The 19,404-nt window shown below is 43.2% G+C and overlaps 1 protein-coding gene across 2 annotated transcripts in view; it reads right to left on the minus strand.

The window, feature by feature from the left end:
- Window positions 1–19,404, minus strand: part of LOC126091895 (RNA-binding protein fusilli-like) — a 1,039,987-nt gene that overhangs the window by 18,213 nt on the left and 1,002,370 nt on the right. For both annotated transcript variants that reach the window (XM_049907191.1, XM_049907192.1), the window contains 4 exons: window positions 8,250–8,360; window positions 5,575–5,750; window positions 4,116–4,210; window positions 1,767–1,982 (listed from right to left, as the gene is read on the minus strand). In XM_049907191.1, coding sequence (XP_049763148.1) covers window positions 1,767–1,982; window positions 4,116–4,210; window positions 5,575–5,750; window positions 8,250–8,360 — 598 coding nt within the window. The remainder of the gene's footprint in view (window positions 1–1,766; window positions 1,983–4,115; window positions 4,211–5,574; window positions 5,751–8,249; window positions 8,361–19,404) is intronic.

The raw sequence follows: 19,404 nt of genomic DNA on the forward strand, positions 1-19,404 counted from the left end.
ATTATGGAAATGGAAGAGGATGTAGATGAAGGTGAAATGGGAGATACGATACTGCGTGAAGAGTTTGATAGATCACTGAAAGACCTGAGTCGAAACAAGTCCCCAGGAGTAGACAACATTCCATTGGAACTACTGACGGCCTTGGGAGAGCCAGTCCTGACAAAATTCTACCATCTGGTGAGCAAGATGTATGAAACAGGCGAAATACCCTCAGACTTCAAGAATAATATAATAATCCCAATTCCAAAGAAAGAAGGTGCTGCTAGATGTGAAAATTACCAAACAATCAGTTTAATAAGTCACGGATGCAAAATACTAATGCGAATTCTTTACAGACGAATGGAAAAAACTGGTAGAAGCCGACCTCATGGAAGATCAGTTTGGATTTCGTAGAAATATTGGAACACGTGAGGCAATACTGACCCTAGGACTTATCTTAGAAGCTAGATTAATGAAAGGCAAACCTACATTTCTAGCATTTGTAGACTTAGAGAAAGCTTTTGACAATGTTGACTGGAATACTCTCTTTCAAATTCTAAAGGTGGCAGGGGTAAAATACAGGGAGCGAAAGACTATTTACAATTTGTACAGAAACCAGATGGCAGTTATAAGAGTCGAGGGACATGAAAGGGAAGCAGCGGTTGGGAAGGGAGTGAGACAGGGTTGTAGCCTCTCCTCGATGTTATTCAATCTGTATATTGAGCAAGCAGTGAAGGAAACAAAAGAAAAATTCGGAGTAGGTATTAAAATCCACGGAGAAGAAATAAAAATGACATTGTAATTCTGTCAGACAGCAAAGGACCTGGAAGAGCAGCTGCACGTATTGGACAGTGTCTTGAAAGGAGGATGTAAGATGAACATCAACAAAAGCAAAACGAGGATAATGGAATGTAGTCGAATTAAGTCGGGTGATGCTGAGGGAATTAGATTAGGAAATGAGACACTTAAAGTAGTAAAGGAGTTTTGCTATTTGGGGAGCAAAATAACTGATGATTGTCGAAGTAGAGAGGATATAAAATGTAGACTGGCAATGGCAAGGAAAAGTTTCTGAAGAAGAGGAAATTGTTAACATCTAGTATAGATTTAAGTGTCAGTAAGTCGTTTCTGAAAGTATTTGTATGGAGTGTAGCCATGTATGGAAGTGAAACATGGACAATAAATAGTTTGGACAAGAAGAGAATAGAAGCTTTCGAAATGTGGTGCTACAGAAGAATGCTGAAGATTACATGGGTAGATAACATAACTAATGAGGTATTGAATAGGATTGGGGAGAAGAGGAGTTTGTGGCACAACTTGACTAGAAGAAGGTATAGGTTGGTAGGACATGTTCTGAGGCATCAAGGGATCACAAATATAGTATTGAAGTGCAGCGTGGAGGGTAAAAATCGCAGAGGGAGACCAGGAGAAGAATACACTAAACAGATACAGAAGGATGTAGGTTGCAGTAGGTACTGGGAGATGAAGAAACTTACACAGGACAGAGTAGCATGGAGAGCTGCATCAAACCAGTCTCACGACTGAAGACCACAACAACGACAACAGGTGTAAATTTATGCAAAAGTATACCAAAGGAGCCAGTGTCCACCACAGAAAGCTCCAACAATCATTCCGCTCACTCTGTAAATTTTCTGACGTAGATTTTCCTCCGTTCACCCATCTACGCTTCCCGCCCGAGGGCTGCAGTCCACGGAGTTTGCACAACGCCACTTCACCGCCCGGAGCCAGCCGTCAGCACACTGCAGCGAGCAGAGCCTCACTGAACTCACCTGCTGCACCTCGGCCGTGGTGCTCCTGAAGAGCTCGATGTAGCGCGAGCCGATGAGCTCGCGGTGCTTGCTGAGCGCCTTGGCCGCGTCCTCCTCCTGCGCGAACAGCACGAACGCGTCGCCCGTGGCCCGCCCGTCGGGCTTCTTCACGAACAGCACGCCCTCCTCGTCGTCCATCACCTTGCACGAGTTCTCGCCAGACTCGAAGAACTCCAGCTGCAATTTTGGTTTGCGAAAAGCAGCTACACTCACACGCAACGAGACAATAATTACTTATTACGAGGTTACCGTCGCTGCATCTACAGCGATACGAGAACAAATACGATCTCTGAGGTGCTCCAACGCGCAGCTAATCATTTCTGGGTCCAACGAAGAATATTGTGGTCGGTTGCTTTTCAGCACCCGCCAGTGTGGCAGCCAAAGTTGAGTCTAAAGATGTGGTCCGTCGTTCGAGGTAACCGTGCAGTCTGTTGAATTTTATGGCCGTGCGTCGGAAGAATGTTAAACAGTGATTCGCAACTAGGAAACGTCGTCGAAGACTGAAGCATTCGCGAAAGTTGAAGTTTTATTTTCATCTCGTGGCACGATTTTGTTACTGTAATTCAATAAAATCTTTCGACAAACGAGATAATGAACTACAGCGACATCCCAATCCATTGTGCTTAATGAGCTCCACCCAATCGATTATCAACTAACCCCAATGATGAGACAATCTACAGTCGACAAAGATATGGGTCTTTATCAACAATTGGCAACCGGTGGCGTGTCACGGGAAAGTTGCTGAAAAGTAGTTGAATTACAGTAAAAAAAAATTTTTTTTTAATGCTGCAACTAAACGCTGATAAAATTTCAACTTTCACGAATTCTTGAATCTTGGACGACATTTCCTACTTACTAATTACTGTTAAATATTCTTCCGACAAGAGATCGTAAAATTCAGCGACTATTTCGCTTTTGACAGAGTGGTCACGACCGCCCTCATCTGTATACTCAACTCGACCGACTACCGCGCTCTCAAAAAACAGACTTAAGTAGAACTCTTGGTAGGGCCGACCGATGCTTAACCGCGCGTTAGTGCACCTCACCTTAAGAGATTCTACTTTCTCTTGTATCGATCGAAGTGCAGCAACGAAGACCCCACAGCATGTACGCATGGAGATGATGCGTATGTTGTAACAAATTACTCGAATTTCCAGCTTATTTGCGAATCTGCTCCCACTGAAGTTCCTTTATCGCAAAAGGAAGTCCAAAAGCTTCGTCACTTATACGCATACTATACAGAGTAACTTCACAGACGCATGGAGGGCGTCAGTGAGCTTAAAAAGAAGTGTGCCAGCCACAAAGGCTAAAACCGATTAACAGTGGTTTAAAAATACGATAATATTTCTCCTCTACCAGCCGTCAAGGTCGTTTATCTGCACAAAAAAAGTACATTTGTGTACAATGGATGTTTGAAGATAACATACTCTAAGATACGCACAAACTGCTAAGAAATCACTACAGTTTGACAGTTGTAACCAACAGATTAATATGGGACGTAAATGAGGTGTTATTTGGCAAACAGCTCAACGTTTGCTTGAAACAGTGAATATTAACACATGCATAACTTGCAGACTAAAATTCTCCAAAATAGCTGACTAAAATTCTCCAAAATAGCTACTGCTACGTCCAGTTGTGGACTTTGTACGAAATGATTATAATACAGAAGAACAGAACAGCACTCGCTTTTAATACTGGACTACCGCACTACCGACAAGCAGAAAATGAGGCAGCATGTACACGTTGGCTTGTTATCCTTGCATACTGCTCATTCCACTGTGTTTCAACAGTTTAATTGAGAATATGAAATGTTTCGCAACCCGTGTACGACTACCCAACATTCTCTGTCAATGTATGCCCGACAAATAGGACCTCTCTCACAGATGTTCATGTGAAGAATTTCTATTCAGACTGCAGTTTGTTCTGAATAAGCAGAATGGCTGGCAATTTTCTTATTCTCGTGCCAGACTTTATACATAAATATTTACTTGAGGGTTTCTGACACTGTCCGAGATTTCTCATTGGAACTTAAAATATTTCCCCAGAGAATCTACTTGTCGTCTAAAGTATGCTAAGTCGACATTGTAAGCTTTAAGTTTTCCTTTCGCAATAAGCGACACTCGCATTAATTTGGGTGTCACTATACAAAAGTCGCCGCCTGTTGTTCACTGTCGAGTGGGTCATAATAAATCTAAGTATATTCCGTACTTCAGACGATCGTTGATATCCCACCTGCTTTGGCAAGGAGAGCATCAGTCTAAGCAGACTCGTCATACATTTTAATTTTTATGCGACTAGTGGTGGACTTACGACTTGCTTCGCGGTGCAGTCGTAAGGCAGGCCCCTCATCCTGACTATGACTTGTCCGCCTCTGGAGAGGAACGCTTGAGCCTCATTGTTGTTGCCTGAAAAAGGTTAAAAATAGTTAAGCGTCAACTGGCCAAGAACGGTCACAAACACTTTTCTTCCAAGCATATTACGTAAGTAAAGAAGTGAAACAGAAAATTTGAAAATTATTTGTGTAGGCAACAGTACACTAGTCCGCTTATACAGATTGCATATCGACAATAAGAAACACAATTTCAAGAAAAAGCATATAGAATTCTACCGCGTACGAGGTATACAACAGGGAACATTATGACGTAACAATCACATGCTGCCAAAAATTAGAAGTCAATACCTACAACATGATTAAAGAAAATAATCAACTTAAGGAAACTACGAAAGTTTACTACTAAATAAGTCAGCAGCAGGATAGAACCGCCAACATCGTAATAATAAAGCGACAAGCAAAAGCTACAATTTGCATTTAAGAAGAGAGAGACTAATAGGTTAAAGCTGTGAGCCCTGGCTGGATAGGTCAGTCGGTAAGTGTACTGAACTAAATGAATAGTGCTTTGAAAAGAGGTTGTAAGACGAACATGAAAATAAACTATCAGCTTTGAAGGGTACACCAATGAACTCAGATAATACTGGAGCGAATTACGTAAGAAACTTGGCCGCTTATAAAGGCGGAAGGGTTCTGTTAATTGGATAGTTAAATTACGATGGCAGAATTTAAGGGAATATGAAACGCAGACTGATAATATTATGAAAATGTTTTCTGAAAACAAAGATATTTTAATACCTAACATAAATTTAAAAGTTAGGAAGTAATTTCAAAAATTATTTGTCTGGATTGTAACCTGAATAGAAGCGAAAAGTGGATTTTTTATTAGTGTATACAAGAAGAGAACATACGCTTTAGAAAGGTGGAGTTGTAGAAGAATTCTGCTGATTATCTGCTCATTAGATGGACAGATCGAATAATAAATGAACAGAGACTGAATATGGAGAACTGGGGAGAAAAGAAATTTATTGCACAAGCTGACTAAAAAACTGGGTAAATTGGTAGCACGTATCCTCTGGCGTCAAGGGATATCAGATTGTTAATGAAGAGAGAGAGAGAGAGAGAGAGAGAGAGAGAGAGAGAGAGAGAGAGAGAGAGAGAGAGAGAGGGGGGGGGGGGAGGGAGGCAGGTTAAACAGATATGAAGAGAAATTGACAGGACTGGTTAATGAGGAGATCTGCATCAAACCAGTCCTCAAAATGTGACAACATGGGAAATACCTGTCAGGATGATCATATCGGGATCAAGAACTCCACAATTGCCCACTTTTCCAGCTTGTTCACCACTATCTTTCGTTGTGAACCCGCTGTCCATTAAAATGGCATGAACTGCACCAGGGGATTTGGCTCCCATTCCGCAGCCGTGTAGGGTTATACGTACCTCCCGCGACGTTGATGAAGTCCTCGCCGGAGGCGCGGTAGACCTCGATGTAGCGGTTGCCGATGTGGTGCTTGTGCCTTTTGAGGGCCATGTCCCTGTGCTCCTGGTTCACGAAGCGCACCAAAGCCTCTCCGTTCCGCCTGCCTTGCGGGCTCAGACACAGTGCGACGCCGCCTCTGCAAACGACACGCTCCATTTACTGAAACGCAGCTGCTTCAATACAGACGCAATACACACAAAGTGCCTTTTTAACTGTGTGTCCTAACCCACACTTCGCACTGGCGTACCTATTTCACACCCCCTTACTTATCAATATCGCTCCAAGGCGTTATTGGTAGCTGACATTCATTTGATCTCCCACGTAACTGCTGAGGCATTCATCGGAAGCTAAATAAATCCCTGACTGATGCTTTCACTGCTGACAGAGTACTTTCACAATCAATTTCGCGAGTACTGTTTTGAGTAACAATTCGTGCTATTGGTAGGTCCTCCATGTCCCATAATTATCAATGTAACACCCGTAGAAGGGTTCTTCGACGTTCCGTTCTATTTGGCTTGTAATTTCTAGAACAATGCTAACTGAACAAGACACATTGTAAAACAGAATATCAAGGACTGAAAAGTACACTGTCTGATCAGAAGTATCCGCACGCCCTCATGTAATGCAGAATTTACCACGTCGGTAGAGAAACAGTAGAAGTAGAAGTCTGTCGTGAAACTCGGTGACTTCGAACATGAACTACACGTTGAATGTCACTTGAGTTACAGATCCATCAGGGAAGTTGTAACCCTTCTAAAACTGCCCAAGTCTACTGCTGGTGATGTAATTGTGAAGTAAAAACGCGACGGAAAAACGGCAGCTAAGCCTTGAACACGCAGACCTCATACACAGACGGACAGGGACCAACGAGCATTGGGATGGTGGTCGTAAATAATCGCATGAAATCAACGGAAGGGGTCACTCGTGAATTCCAGAGTGCTACTAGCAGACCAGCTAACACAATGACTGTGTGTAGGAAGCGGAAAAGAATGGGGTATGATGGTCGAGCAGCTCCTCAAATGCCACACATTTCTGTCGTCAGTCTTAAGCGACGCTTGAGGTGGAGTACAGAGCGACGGCACGGGACAGTACATTACGGGAAACGAGTTACTTGTAGTGGTGAACAACGCTAAACCCTTTGACAATCCGATGGAAGGGTTTGGATTTGGTGAATGCCTGGAGAGCGTAAACATGGCACCATGTTCAGCGCCAGAAGTGAAGTACGGAGGGGTGCTGCTATGGTGCGGCAAGACTTGTCGCGGTTAGGGTGTGGTCCCCTTACTGTGTTTTAGAATTTTTCTTAATCTGGAAAGAAATGAACATATTTTACGGCATGCAGCAGAGGAACAATTCGATGCGATGAATATTTGTATCAATGCGACAGCGCACCCAGTCAGAAATCCATGACGCAATGGTTTGTCGACAATAACATTCCTGAAATGGGCTGGCCCTCCCAGAATCCCAACTCGAACCCAACGGAACACCGCATGGAAGAGGTGGAACATCGTAGTTACCTACAGCCCCCTGCGTTCAACAGTGGTTTCGGCTCTAGAGGACGAATGGACTGCCATTCCTCCACAAACATTCATATAGCTCTCGAAGTGTCCCCAGCAGCGTTCAAGGTGACAAAAGCGAAGGGTAAACAGACCCCACAATTAATGTCCCTTCATAGGTGTCCGGATACTTTAGGTCAGATACTGTGCAAGAAGTTAAAGGGAAACTTACGAACAACAACCAAGAATATGGAACAGAAAGATATTCACATCAAGAGAATTGTTGTCAAAGCAGTCAAACATGCCAAAAAACCGAAATATACGTGGTCGAAAGAGACTGCTCTCAACTTCACGGTTGGTGCTCCCCCCACCGTAAGTCAGAAGGAACTACTTTTTCTTTGTAACCTTCCCCAAAAACTCCTCTTTCCGTCCGGAGTAGGAAAATAACGGTCACAATGGTAAGACTTTATTTTTGTGTGTGTACCGGTATTACCAAGAATTTCGTCTACTGTTGGTAAATATTGTCCATCACTTTTTTAATAAACTATTTTTAAATAGTGATTTGGCGCAGTTACTTGTCAATGTAGCAATTACTGCACAATGCAATAATACTAACCCACTTTAGCTGCCAGTATTAACACACACAACGTTATTAACACTTAGATCTTGCCGCCCCCCTCTAACGCCCATCAAACGATGACTGTATGGTTCTGTGAAGAAGTATTGTCATACCGTTTATTGCGGGGGAATTGTGATTTCTTAATTGCAGAAATGGAAGGGGTAGAATAGAACTGACGTTTACTCTCTTGTTGTCAAATCTATAATTTGTTCAGCTTTTAAGTTAGAAGGCTGAGAAGTGTTCTGTTGTTGCCAGAGAAAAATTGAGATGATTCCAAGCTCGATTAGTTCCACGTGTTGTTGACAGTCTGGCATTAGAATTATGTCGCGTACAATGAAACCAAAGGCTTACGCAGAACGAATCACAGGTGCTCACCATACGAAGCACAAAACCGTGGATCCCTATGCCCTAAATCCAACAAATGTTGATAAAAAATTAGCTGCAACAGTCTGTTGTGCAAAGGCTCCGTCGTTAGACTGTAGTTAAGCACCGGCAAACACGAGGTCAGAAGCACAATACTCACTTGGCGACATTGAGTCCCCTGAAGAACTTGGCGATGTCCTGGTCCGACGACTGCCACGGCAGGCCGCGCGCTCTCACCACACAGTTGTTGTCCACCTCCTCATTCTTGGAGCTGCAAAGACAATGCGTTGCGATCACACGACTGCCGGCGTGCCCCGCCGCTAGGCGAGCCAAGCTGCGCGTAAGCGAAAACCGCGCAAGCTGAGCTCAGTCTCAGTAGCTCCGCAGAGTCAACACACACACACACACACACACACACACACACACACACACACACACACACACACACAGGTTAGCTCGCACGCTCCTCTTTCATTTTATAAATCTTTCGCAATCATCATTACAGTTGGTAATTGAATCTAAGGTGCAACAGCAAATAGTATTATTGCAAAAACTGTCACCAACTACCACATTTACATCATCTGCCCTCTGATTTACATAACGTAATATGTAAAACCATACGCAAGCCCCTCTCTGCTGAATGCGATTTCCAGACGTCCGAATTCTGTTTACACTGAGAGCCACGTGGAATTCTTGCCAACACTCTGGAAGTTTATTGTTCCTCTATTCATCTTTTGTGAGTGAATGCCACGCTTTAATATGAATCAGGACAAAATTATTTCCTGTCCTTATGAAACAAAGCATATTCAAGAGAAAAATATTGTTTTGGTTATCGTATCTCCACCGCAGCAGTTCTAGAAACTCGCCGTTTCGGTATATTATGCTACTGAATCCTTCAAATAGCGCAGGTGCTGTAGTGTCTGACACCCTGCTTGAGGTCTGTAAATGATGTGCTGGCAGGTAAACAGGCTTACAAAACTTACTACAGCAAATTTTCAACTTCTTTACGTTCTTTGACGGTTTTGTTAAGAACTATTTCCGTGCAATTATTTTGAGACCTTAAAAGTTAAATGTCGATTGTTCTTTAACGTTAATTTCCAAAAGCTTAAAAAATTATATACCGCTATCGAATGTACGTAGAATTTGAACGTTTTCTGAACATTCACTCTGCCATTTTGTAGAATGTTTCGTAGGGTTTTAATTTGGGTTCCACAGCTACCAGCTCTTGTTGTACTTTAAATCCGACATAAACGTAGGCCACCCGGTCTATAGAATATACAGCATCCGTATACTGTATAAATTTACGCATGCCACAGATATCCTTAACCTTACACAGAAAGTGCTTCTACTAAACACATCTACAAGTGTGATCTTGGTACACACTTAAAAAATCGTGTTGTTCTTTTCAGTCTTACGACTGATTTGATGCAGCTCTGCATGCTGGTCTTTTGTGTGCAAGGCTTTTCACGTCTGCCAAGCTACTGGAAGCTACATCCATTTGAACCAACTTGACACAAACCAAATATTCCTTCGCTCGCCCGGCTAGCCGCGCGGTCTAGCGCGCTGCTTCCCGAGGGGAAGGCGTGCCGGTCCCCGTCACGAATCCTGCCGACGGATTAGTGTCGAGGTCCAGTGTGCCGGTCAGCCTGTGGATGGTTTTTAAGACTGTTTTCCATCTACCTCGGCGAATGTGGGCTGGTTCCCCTTATTCCATCTCAGCTACATTGTGTCGGCGATTGCTGCGCAAACACCGTTTCCATGTACGCATACACCATCATTAGTCCACTGTGTAAACACTTTGCGGTTATTCCCGTCTGGTATGAGACATACCTGGGGGGGGGGGGGGGGGGCGGACGTTCACCACTGGGGGCCAAACCGCACAATAACCCTGGGTTCGGTGTGGGTCGGCGATGGGGTGGGTTGACAGCTGTGGCCTGTTGTGGGGCTGGGAACCACTGAGGGCCACGGCGGGACGAAGCCCCTCCGTTGTTTCTAGGTCCGACGGTTTAATACATACGTATATACATACAAATAGTCCTTGATGCTGTAGGATGTGATCTTTTACCAACTTTCTGCTATTTGGCTTTTGTCACAAATTCGGTTGTTTACCTGTTCGTTTGTTGCTTCAGCACCATATTCCAAAATTTTAAATTGGGTAAGAGTATATTTCCTTTTTTTTTTTAGGAGCAACTTTCTTGCTGTTGGTGTCCGTATTTTACGAGGGTCAGATGCCTCATTTTTTCATATAAATTTTACAAGAAAATAAATATCATATACAGTACATATAAAGCAGTAACATTCACGATTAGTTCATCACTTTTCAATACACGGTATCATCATTATCCTCAGATTTTGTTCCACCTTGAAACACCAGCATATAACCAGTTTATTCCGCCACTGATTCAAGCCTTCCCCCGGTCACAATTTTCCCCAGAAACTGCTCCCCCCTCCACACTGAAGCAATGCAACAGACTGAATGCAATTTTTTCCCTTGCATTTTTATTCTGGTCGGCCAACATTTTCGGTATACAGCGTGCAAAAACCTTTGAGGTCTTCACTCTGCCTTTGTCGATGGGTAACAGGCCACACCATTCATCTATTTTTATCTGGCTGCCATCGCGGGTGATTTGGTCGGCACAATGGACGTTGTATGAAATCACTGCAGTCGCTGGCGGGCCGCCCCGCGCTGCATCGACCACGTATCAGTTTGCCTACGGTGGTGTTGTCCACCAGAGGATCTCCAAACACCTTCGGCCAGTCTGAAATACGACTGGGCTTTTCACTTTCTGCAGTAAGGAATTCAATCACAGAACACTCTCTTATAAGTTCGTCAATGTCTAGCTTTTTCTATACCTATATGATGCAACCATGTACGACACTGTTACGGTACTGGAATGGTCTGTACAAGAAGAATTGTGGATTTGCACTAAATTCTAGGTAATTACATTACCAGCTTAAAGAAGGAGGAAAAAAAAGCATGCGTTATCTTCTGACCGATATTGTCTTTACTTTTGCCTCTTCCTGATATTTAGCAAGTTAGAGAGCGAAACTCTTCTACTCCTGCCAGCGTGTCACTTCGTAATGTAATTCCTAAGCATCGTTTGACTTCATCTAAATCACACCTATTAGCTTTGTTTTACTTTCATTTATTTACAACATATAACCTCATTTTAAGATATAATCCCATAAGTCCGATGTTCACATAAATATAATTTAAGAGGGCTATTCAGAAAATGTCCGGTCGGTCGCGAAATGGAAACATTTGTCAAAATAAAAAATATTTTATTTGCACCTACTTGTCTACATAGTCGTCGTTCCGACTTGGACATTTATCGCAGAGTCGTACCAACTTTCCAATACCCTCGTTATAAAAGGCACCCGCCTGTGCTTGCCCCCAGTTCTCTTCGTTCGCCAGTCTGCAGCTAGTGGCCTGCGCCACAATGCTGTCTTCATAGCCAGCCGTTTACTGAGCAGAGAAGAAACTCAGGGGAGCGAGTTACGGGCTGTACTGTGGGTGATCAAAGACTGTTCATCAAAAACGCTGCAAGCGTCTCTTCATTGCCCATGCAAAGAGCGGCCGAGAATAATTGTCATGAAGAAGGAAACGCATGACAGTTATGTGGGTTGCATGATATCGGGCGAAATCTCTTACAAGGCCCCAATACTTGGCGGCTGACTATTTTCGAGGCATCTTTACATGCTCAGTGTGCACTCAGAACTGAAAAGAGCGACGTGATGTGATCGACAGGCATGTTAGAGACAATGCCCAACACATCTGTGCAAAGCTTTACTGTGGTCCCCATTTCGCGTCCGATCAGACTTTACTATCCGAACAGCCTTGTAATATATATATATATATATATATATATATATAATTCGAAGTAATTAAATGGGGTACTTCATCGTCTACGTTGTGCCATGTCAATACCACTAATACTATTGCTACTACTATTATTACTAACTGTAACATACAAAATGAAAAGGATGGAAACGAAAATCAGTCGACCATTTTCAACAGTCGACCATTTCAATAACTAGTTCTGCGGTGAAAAGAAACATTACAGCTTTCCTGCCATATACGTACGTGCGGTAGTCACGTTTATCTGGAGGCAAGACTTTCTTCTCACTTGGCAGAATAGAAACAGTGATTCAGTTGCAAGGGAGGGAGACAAGAAATAAGCGGTAAATAGATACGGGAGAATCATTACTTACCGACAGAGCATCAGTCCACGGCGCACTGGCGGGCAGCAAAACAGAAACAAGGAACGAGGTTATTAAGAGCCTGTGCAGCGTGGTAGACGCGCTCACAGATAACGATATGGGCGGCCTGGCGCCACAGGTGTGGCGCGGCATCAGCGATTAAAGTACTCACTAGCACTCTGCTTACAGCAAGTCCTCGTGAACAACAATGCCGCCTTACTCACCCGCTGTCCATGTCAGGGTCTCTCTCATTTACACAAACCATTTATGCGACACACACACACACACACACACACACACACACACACACACACACACATTCATCCGTAATAAGAAAACGTGGCATCGGAAATATCTCTATTACGACAGGATTTGAAATATGTACTCATTTATCAGCCACGATGAAGGAAATAAATGAGTGTTTTCGTGGCTGTCAAAAATAAGTATTTGTAAACATATTTTTAAAAAATACAGATATGAGACACTGAAATGTGTATCTCATGACACTGAAATGTGTATCTCATATCGGCCAAAAAACTCCATGAAATAATCCGGCTGTTAATAGTCATAAAGATAACAATTAGACACGGCATATATTTTTCCTTTATTAACAAGGAAGGGGGTTGGTCAAAATACATGGTTCAAAAGAATTAGGAGAGTTTGGACGTCTGCCATACTCCAAAGAGCTATACCTGAGTACTGCGTATGTTACCAAAGTTTACCTTTACCTTTCACAAATTAAGTACACAACAAAACGTAATTATTTCCTCGATCGCTTACATAATAAGAACTGAAATTAGAAAAAATCATTCAACCTCGTCAATCTGGGCTTTGAGAGTTTCAATAACGCATATGCCCGCCGGCAGCGTTTATCACTGCATGACACCTACGTGGTACGCTCCGTTTAAGTCTACGAAGGTCAGCTTGTGGGATCCATTCCCATACCTCAATGAAAGCCCATAAGAGTTCTCAGAGATAGAGAGAGAGAGAGAGAGAGAGAGAGAGAGAGAGAGAGAGAGAGAGAGAGAGGTGGAACAGGACAATCACGAACACGTATGTCCAGCATGTCCCACATGTGCAATGCACCTTGGGGTTTAGATCCGGACTCAACCGTCGGCCCTTCCATTACTTTGATGTCCAGGCTTCGCAAGACGTCTCTGCTGACCACCGCCACATGGGGCCAGGCATTAGAAGCAATCCAGGGCCACCGTATGTCCGTCCGATGCACTGCATGGCCGTAAGACAACCACAGACAACAAGATCTGTATGTCAATACTGAAGCCTCCCTACATCACACAACCTTGGAAATCTTTTGGTCTCCTGGACAACATTTGGCAAGTACTGCTCATCACGGATCTCCGCACTCGAAGACGCCATCACATTGTGTCAGAGGATATCCGGACTCATCTCCGAGTAGATCGTTCTGCGGTGCTCTGGCGGAATCCGTACGACGCCGCAACGCAGAGATAGCCAGGTATCGGTCTTCACATGAGGGCTGTCATGCGTCGGCGACCTTGTCCAACTTTCCTTGTGGACTGACCTGTCTCACTGTAGCGTATCCACAACCTATGCATGACACATACAGAGGCATTAGCATCTGCAGCAACACGACCGAAAGTCCATCCTTTTTGGATCAAACAGACCGTCCTCGCAACTCACACTGCATTAAGATGTCGCACTGCATGTGACGGGATCAGTACAACGTCCACAACTGTCATCTGTTTATCTCACCAGAAAACTTTAACAATGGTACTCACTATGAGGAACCACCCGACACTGTACTGCAGTAACACAGCCAATAAATGGCAAACGATTTTAACTGTCCCATGATGAAGATGACCGCTTCAGTTGCATGACAAATCTTTTTTTATGGTCCGACTAGTTTCGTGGCGTTAGAGCCACATCTTCAGAGATACATATTCATTTCATAAAGACAAGTAGACGACCCAATATTCTTTGTCCAATTGTGACAAAAATGTTAACTGTCTAGAGGTCGGCCCTCCAATTTAAAGTTAGGCACAATTCAGGGATCATCACCGTGGTACAATTCAACAGCTATGGATGCCCACACTACAGAATGCCTAATCCGACAGCAAAGATCTCAAGCCATGAAACAAATGAAACAAGACCATAGGTACCGCTTGTGTCAAAACATTTAACATACCGGACACTGATACACGTGTTCCCCTAATTCGTTTGAACAGTGTAATGTTGACGCTGAAACGCTGAGTTTTATTTCTTAACACGAGCACAATCGTTTGCATTGTGTACTTTAAGATCTCAATTTACAGTAATATTCAAAACATGGAAAATATTACTAGACAGCTCGAAAGGAGTAACAGGGCAACGAAGATTACAGTTTTGCATCCCGCTGGTGGTTTGATCATTGGGGGAAGAACACAAGCTTGGATTAGACAAAAATGGGACATAATTGTGATCCGACACGATTTCCTCTGCTGTGCCAACTCCTTCCTCTCACAGTACCACTTACTGCCAACAGCCTCCACTATATGATGAGAATACTGCAATCTCTAAGGTCCCCTTTAGCAATATTCTCTAATGTTTCAAAACTTCTGTCTCTTCATCTCGTCTATGTTTTCTAGACATTTCTTTCCTCGCCGATTCTGAGGTGAATCAGTTCTTATGGTCCATTTCATTTCTAACACCCTACACAATTCAAGAAATTCCATTCTCCTGTTTTCCGATACTCCCACAGCCCCGGATTAATTTCCTTACAATGCTGTGCTCAAGACGCACTTTCTAGGAAACGTCTCCCTCAGATTAAGGCCTATGTTCGATATTAGTAAACTACTTTTAGTGATGATTGGCCCTTTGTGTATTAGTCTGCTTCTTATGTCCTAGCCTTGTCCATTATGCGCGGTTTATCTTCGTCTTCAGCTCCGTTAACTGCCTGGTCCTCATTTTCTTTCTTAATCATTGATCTCATTTATGCTATTCCGCAGTACTTTAGTTTTTGTTTGTTTTACCCCCAGAGCATATTCCGTATTCTGCGCATTAAATTCAACGTGTCCTGCAATTCCTGCTCCCTTCCATATACAATAGCAGTGTCATCAGCGAACTTATCACTGATGATATCCTTTCAACCCAAAACTTCTGATTTCACTCCGGAACCGTTTAATTTCTTCATACAGAGGCTGAATAGTAGCGGAGAAAGATTGCACCCATTTTATCTTATGATTTTTCATTGTTATTGTTCCTTCTGAATTCTTATACATATTGTAATTACTCCTCTTCCGTGCAGTGCATACATTTATTTTGAGGATTTCAAACATCTTGAGCCACTTTACGTTGTTTAAATTTCTTAAAGATCGACAAATCTTATGAACGGTTCTTGATTTTTCTTAAGTCTAGCGTCAATTAACCAATCGCAACTGCCTTCATGGTGCCTTTACATTTTCAGAAGCCAATTCTAACAGATCTTGGATTTCCTTTTACTTCCTGATTCACTTCTTACCGGTGCCATTCTCACACCACAACGACAAGAGGCAGCATATACTCGTACCATACTCTACTCGGCTGCTGAACCCACGAAGTATCGACTTTCGCAGCGGTCATGCGAGGGGATAATTGTCGCGCCGCTATTACTGGAGTGGACTATACGCGAACACTGTCAGTCAGGCGCGATAACTGTGTTATTCGAGCCGATAACGGAATTGATAGGAGTGCCCGAATGCCGCACCACTTCCCAAAAGGTTTCTCTGCAGTGCTTACCCTGTTTGACAGAATAACTGTGTGCTGACTGCTGTAACATCTTCCTTTAGGAATGTTGCTCGAATACCTCTTAAATATGTTATATATCATCAGCAGTAGGCGGGTGGAGCCGCTTACTTGTAAATATCAAAAAGGTTTGGATTGATAGTAATTTAGACGCAACGTCGCTCCTGAACTCATAGGTTTTCTTTGTTAGTTTTACATTTATCATTATTGCTTGGAAAATATTCTCCGTAACTACTACTAACTTCGACCAACTACGGTAAAAGAAGTCCTATTTTATTATTTTTCGTCGGAGAAACCAAAAAACGGTGATAACATAGTAACCAATAGAATCCCACCGACAAGGGACTATGTGAGATATTACAATGCGCCTCGCAAAATTTTATGATACAGCATGATAGTCTGTCTTGGTACCTCCGCGCGTATGGAAACAACAAACCTGAAGACCTAGGGATTCAATAACTGGCAGATCCTAGAATTTCTTCTGCCTGTTAGGGCGTTCCGACACAGAGCGACTGAAAAGGAATGCAAGGAGCACGCGATCTAAATCGCCAACTGGTTGCTAAGTGTCTGGCAACGCACTTCCTCTCACTGCCTAAGTCTGACATGAGCAGCTGCAGTTGCCGTGTGCCAGCGTGGAGGAGAGGGAAGTACTGTTTGTCGCACCCGAGCATCTTTTGAGTACACTTGGCATGTAGAGTACAGATTAAAGCTCAGAAAGAAATGTAGTGCTCGGTCACTCTTACACACGAATGAGGAAATGAAGAAAATTTTGGAGTCATCCCTACATCGAGAGAAACGAACTGCAGACTGTAGCAGCCAAGGAGCTGCAACACACGTATACGAAATTCCTTGCTTTTCACAGAATGCGTTAAAATTGCTACAGTGACGTGTGAGGTAATAAAGAGCTGGTTTGTTTTATAAACACAGCAAATAAATATAGAAAATTATGTCAATAATGAACATCACAATAAGCAGATTCTGGAATTGGCAGATTAGTGAATAACACGACAGGGAAAGTAAATAGTGATTATTGTTCCCTGTAAATCATTTTTGGAACTAACTTTCAAGGTCTGAGTAATTAGTGCTCTTGTCCTTCGATTTCTGGGCAACTGCTTGCCGAACTATCTCACAATACTAACCTGCAGCACTCTTCCCTTGGAGACTGTTCTCAGCATCTTCGCCAGATTCAAATCGGACACTAATTGACTGGGGATTCCATTCCAAAGAGTGTGCAACAACTACTTCCCTTTTCTGGTTGTTTTACTTAAGATTGTGAGGTGGCGTCAATTTTGGTCCTGTTAATTTCAATAAACTCCATGAAGCAGTTGTCAATTCATCAGTTTTATAACGTCGTTTAGCACTGTTTTTGGTCGTGGACGAGAATCTGGTGTCGCCAGGAAATCTTGGAATTGCGAATTTTGGAATTATTTAGATCAACTGGCTTCGTTCATCTCATTAGCCGCACTCTTCGTAAAGATTGAGGGTATTTCCTGCGGGGTGGAGACGTTGACGGGGATGCTGGTGGTGAACATGTGAGATGCTTAGAAGAGACTTCTTCAGTTCTTACACTGTCAAATACGTTTCTTTGAATATGGGAGATTTCTCGCAAATTTCCAGTGGCAGCAGAAGGTAGCGATTTAACACATAGTAACGCAAACCACGCTGCTTCCATCTGATAATACGGCTTCTTTGCTTCGCCCTACTGCAACTTGGAGCAGGCTTCGTGTTTCGAAGAAAGACAGTTCGCAAATCCTTCCAGTTCTCTTTGGATTCACAAAATTAAGACCTCTCTCTTAACATCTAAAAAAGGCATATAATGTAGAAAATCAGGAAATAAATTAACAGACTACTCTTAACATGGTTTTTGTTTACAGGTACATGGTTGCTCATTCTTTTCACTGCACACTGCGCAAGGAGAGAACACAAAAAATACTTTGGTATGTACTACTCAAGGAATATATATGCTCATCCCTAAAAGAGAGGACTCGATACAGACTGCCGAGCGTCTTTCATCATGGTACTTTTTTTGTCATTCACTGAATCTTCCAAAATGTGTTGTGCACTGGATGGTGAGCATATCGGAATAGAAAAACTGGCGAAAGGTCGTTCAACATACTGGTTGGTTACAATTAAACTTTCGTTACGCGAGTGCGACCCCATGAGAAACGCGTTATCGTAGGGCAATGCAAGTTTGTGGAAGCATCTATAAGGAAATGCGGAGGAGAAATAATAAATTGTTGAAAGAAAAATGTTTATTGCCACATGAGAGGGTTCGTATATGATGATCTTGGCGGTTGCACAATGGAACGATCGTCCAATGATTCGGTTTGCTCCTGGGAGAGGCCGGCGGCATTCGGATCACCAAACAGTGCACGACCTATGTCACAACAGCTGAATATTCATGTTCCACCGTTCGAAAAGCACTGCGAAGAATTGTGGAAAGGTATCAGTACAAACTTCCAAGTGTTCACCAACTTTTGTCCAGACATTAGACTTCGCTCTTACGGTTCTTGCAAGGGTTAAGTTGACGACACGTGGCCTCCGAAAATTGTTGAAGTAATGGGGCACACTGGAACAGTGAACTCTCACAACTGTCGCATTTGGAGGCCGTCACTGCAAACGGACGTTCGAGAAATTCCTCTGTATAGTGAACGGGTCACGGCCAAGGGTCGCTTCACAGCACAGTTCATGACTGGTCCTCTTATCTTCGAGGAACTTGGTCCCCAAGGACGAAGAACATGCTGCGTGGACTGCACACGTTACGATAGTCTGCTTCGCCAACATGTGGTCCCTGTTCTACGTGAGGTAAGTGCTTTGGACTCAGCCGTTTTGATGGGCGATGGAGCTCCATCACACACTGCTCGTGAGATCATTCGGTCACTCCGTAAAGCATTTGGAGCAAACCGAATCATCTGCCCATGGCTCCAAACTGCATATCTACCAAGATCACCAGGTTTGAACCCTCTCATGCGGAAATTCAAATGTGTTTTTTTCAGTGGTTGTTTCTCCTCCTCACAAATGTTTCCACAAAGTTTCATTGTCGTACAATCACTCGTTTTTCACGGGGGCCCTACCAAGCACCGAAGTTTAATTATAGCCACCCTGTACTTCAATGACAGATCGTGTAAAACTGTTGTGCTAATGGAATGCTGCAATGCTGATGGATCATTTACTTTAATCGCGGTAGGTTATGTTGGAAGGAACAGTGACAGAGGAATATTTCGCACTTCAGCAGTCAGACACGGAAAACACATGCAGGCCTTGATATTCCATCCTCATCGTGATTAACGTAATATGAATGTCATAACTCTTTTCCTTTTATTTTGGAGCAGTTGAAGCGTACTCCTTGCCACGCTCCTTAATGAGACCATTCTCTA

This window comes from Schistocerca cancellata, chromosome 7, assembly GCF_023864275.1.
Source record: "Schistocerca cancellata isolate TAMUIC-IGC-003103 chromosome 7, iqSchCanc2.1, whole genome shotgun sequence".
In the NCBI taxonomy this organism is placed as follows: Eukaryota; Metazoa; Arthropoda; class Insecta; order Orthoptera; family Acrididae; genus Schistocerca; species Schistocerca cancellata.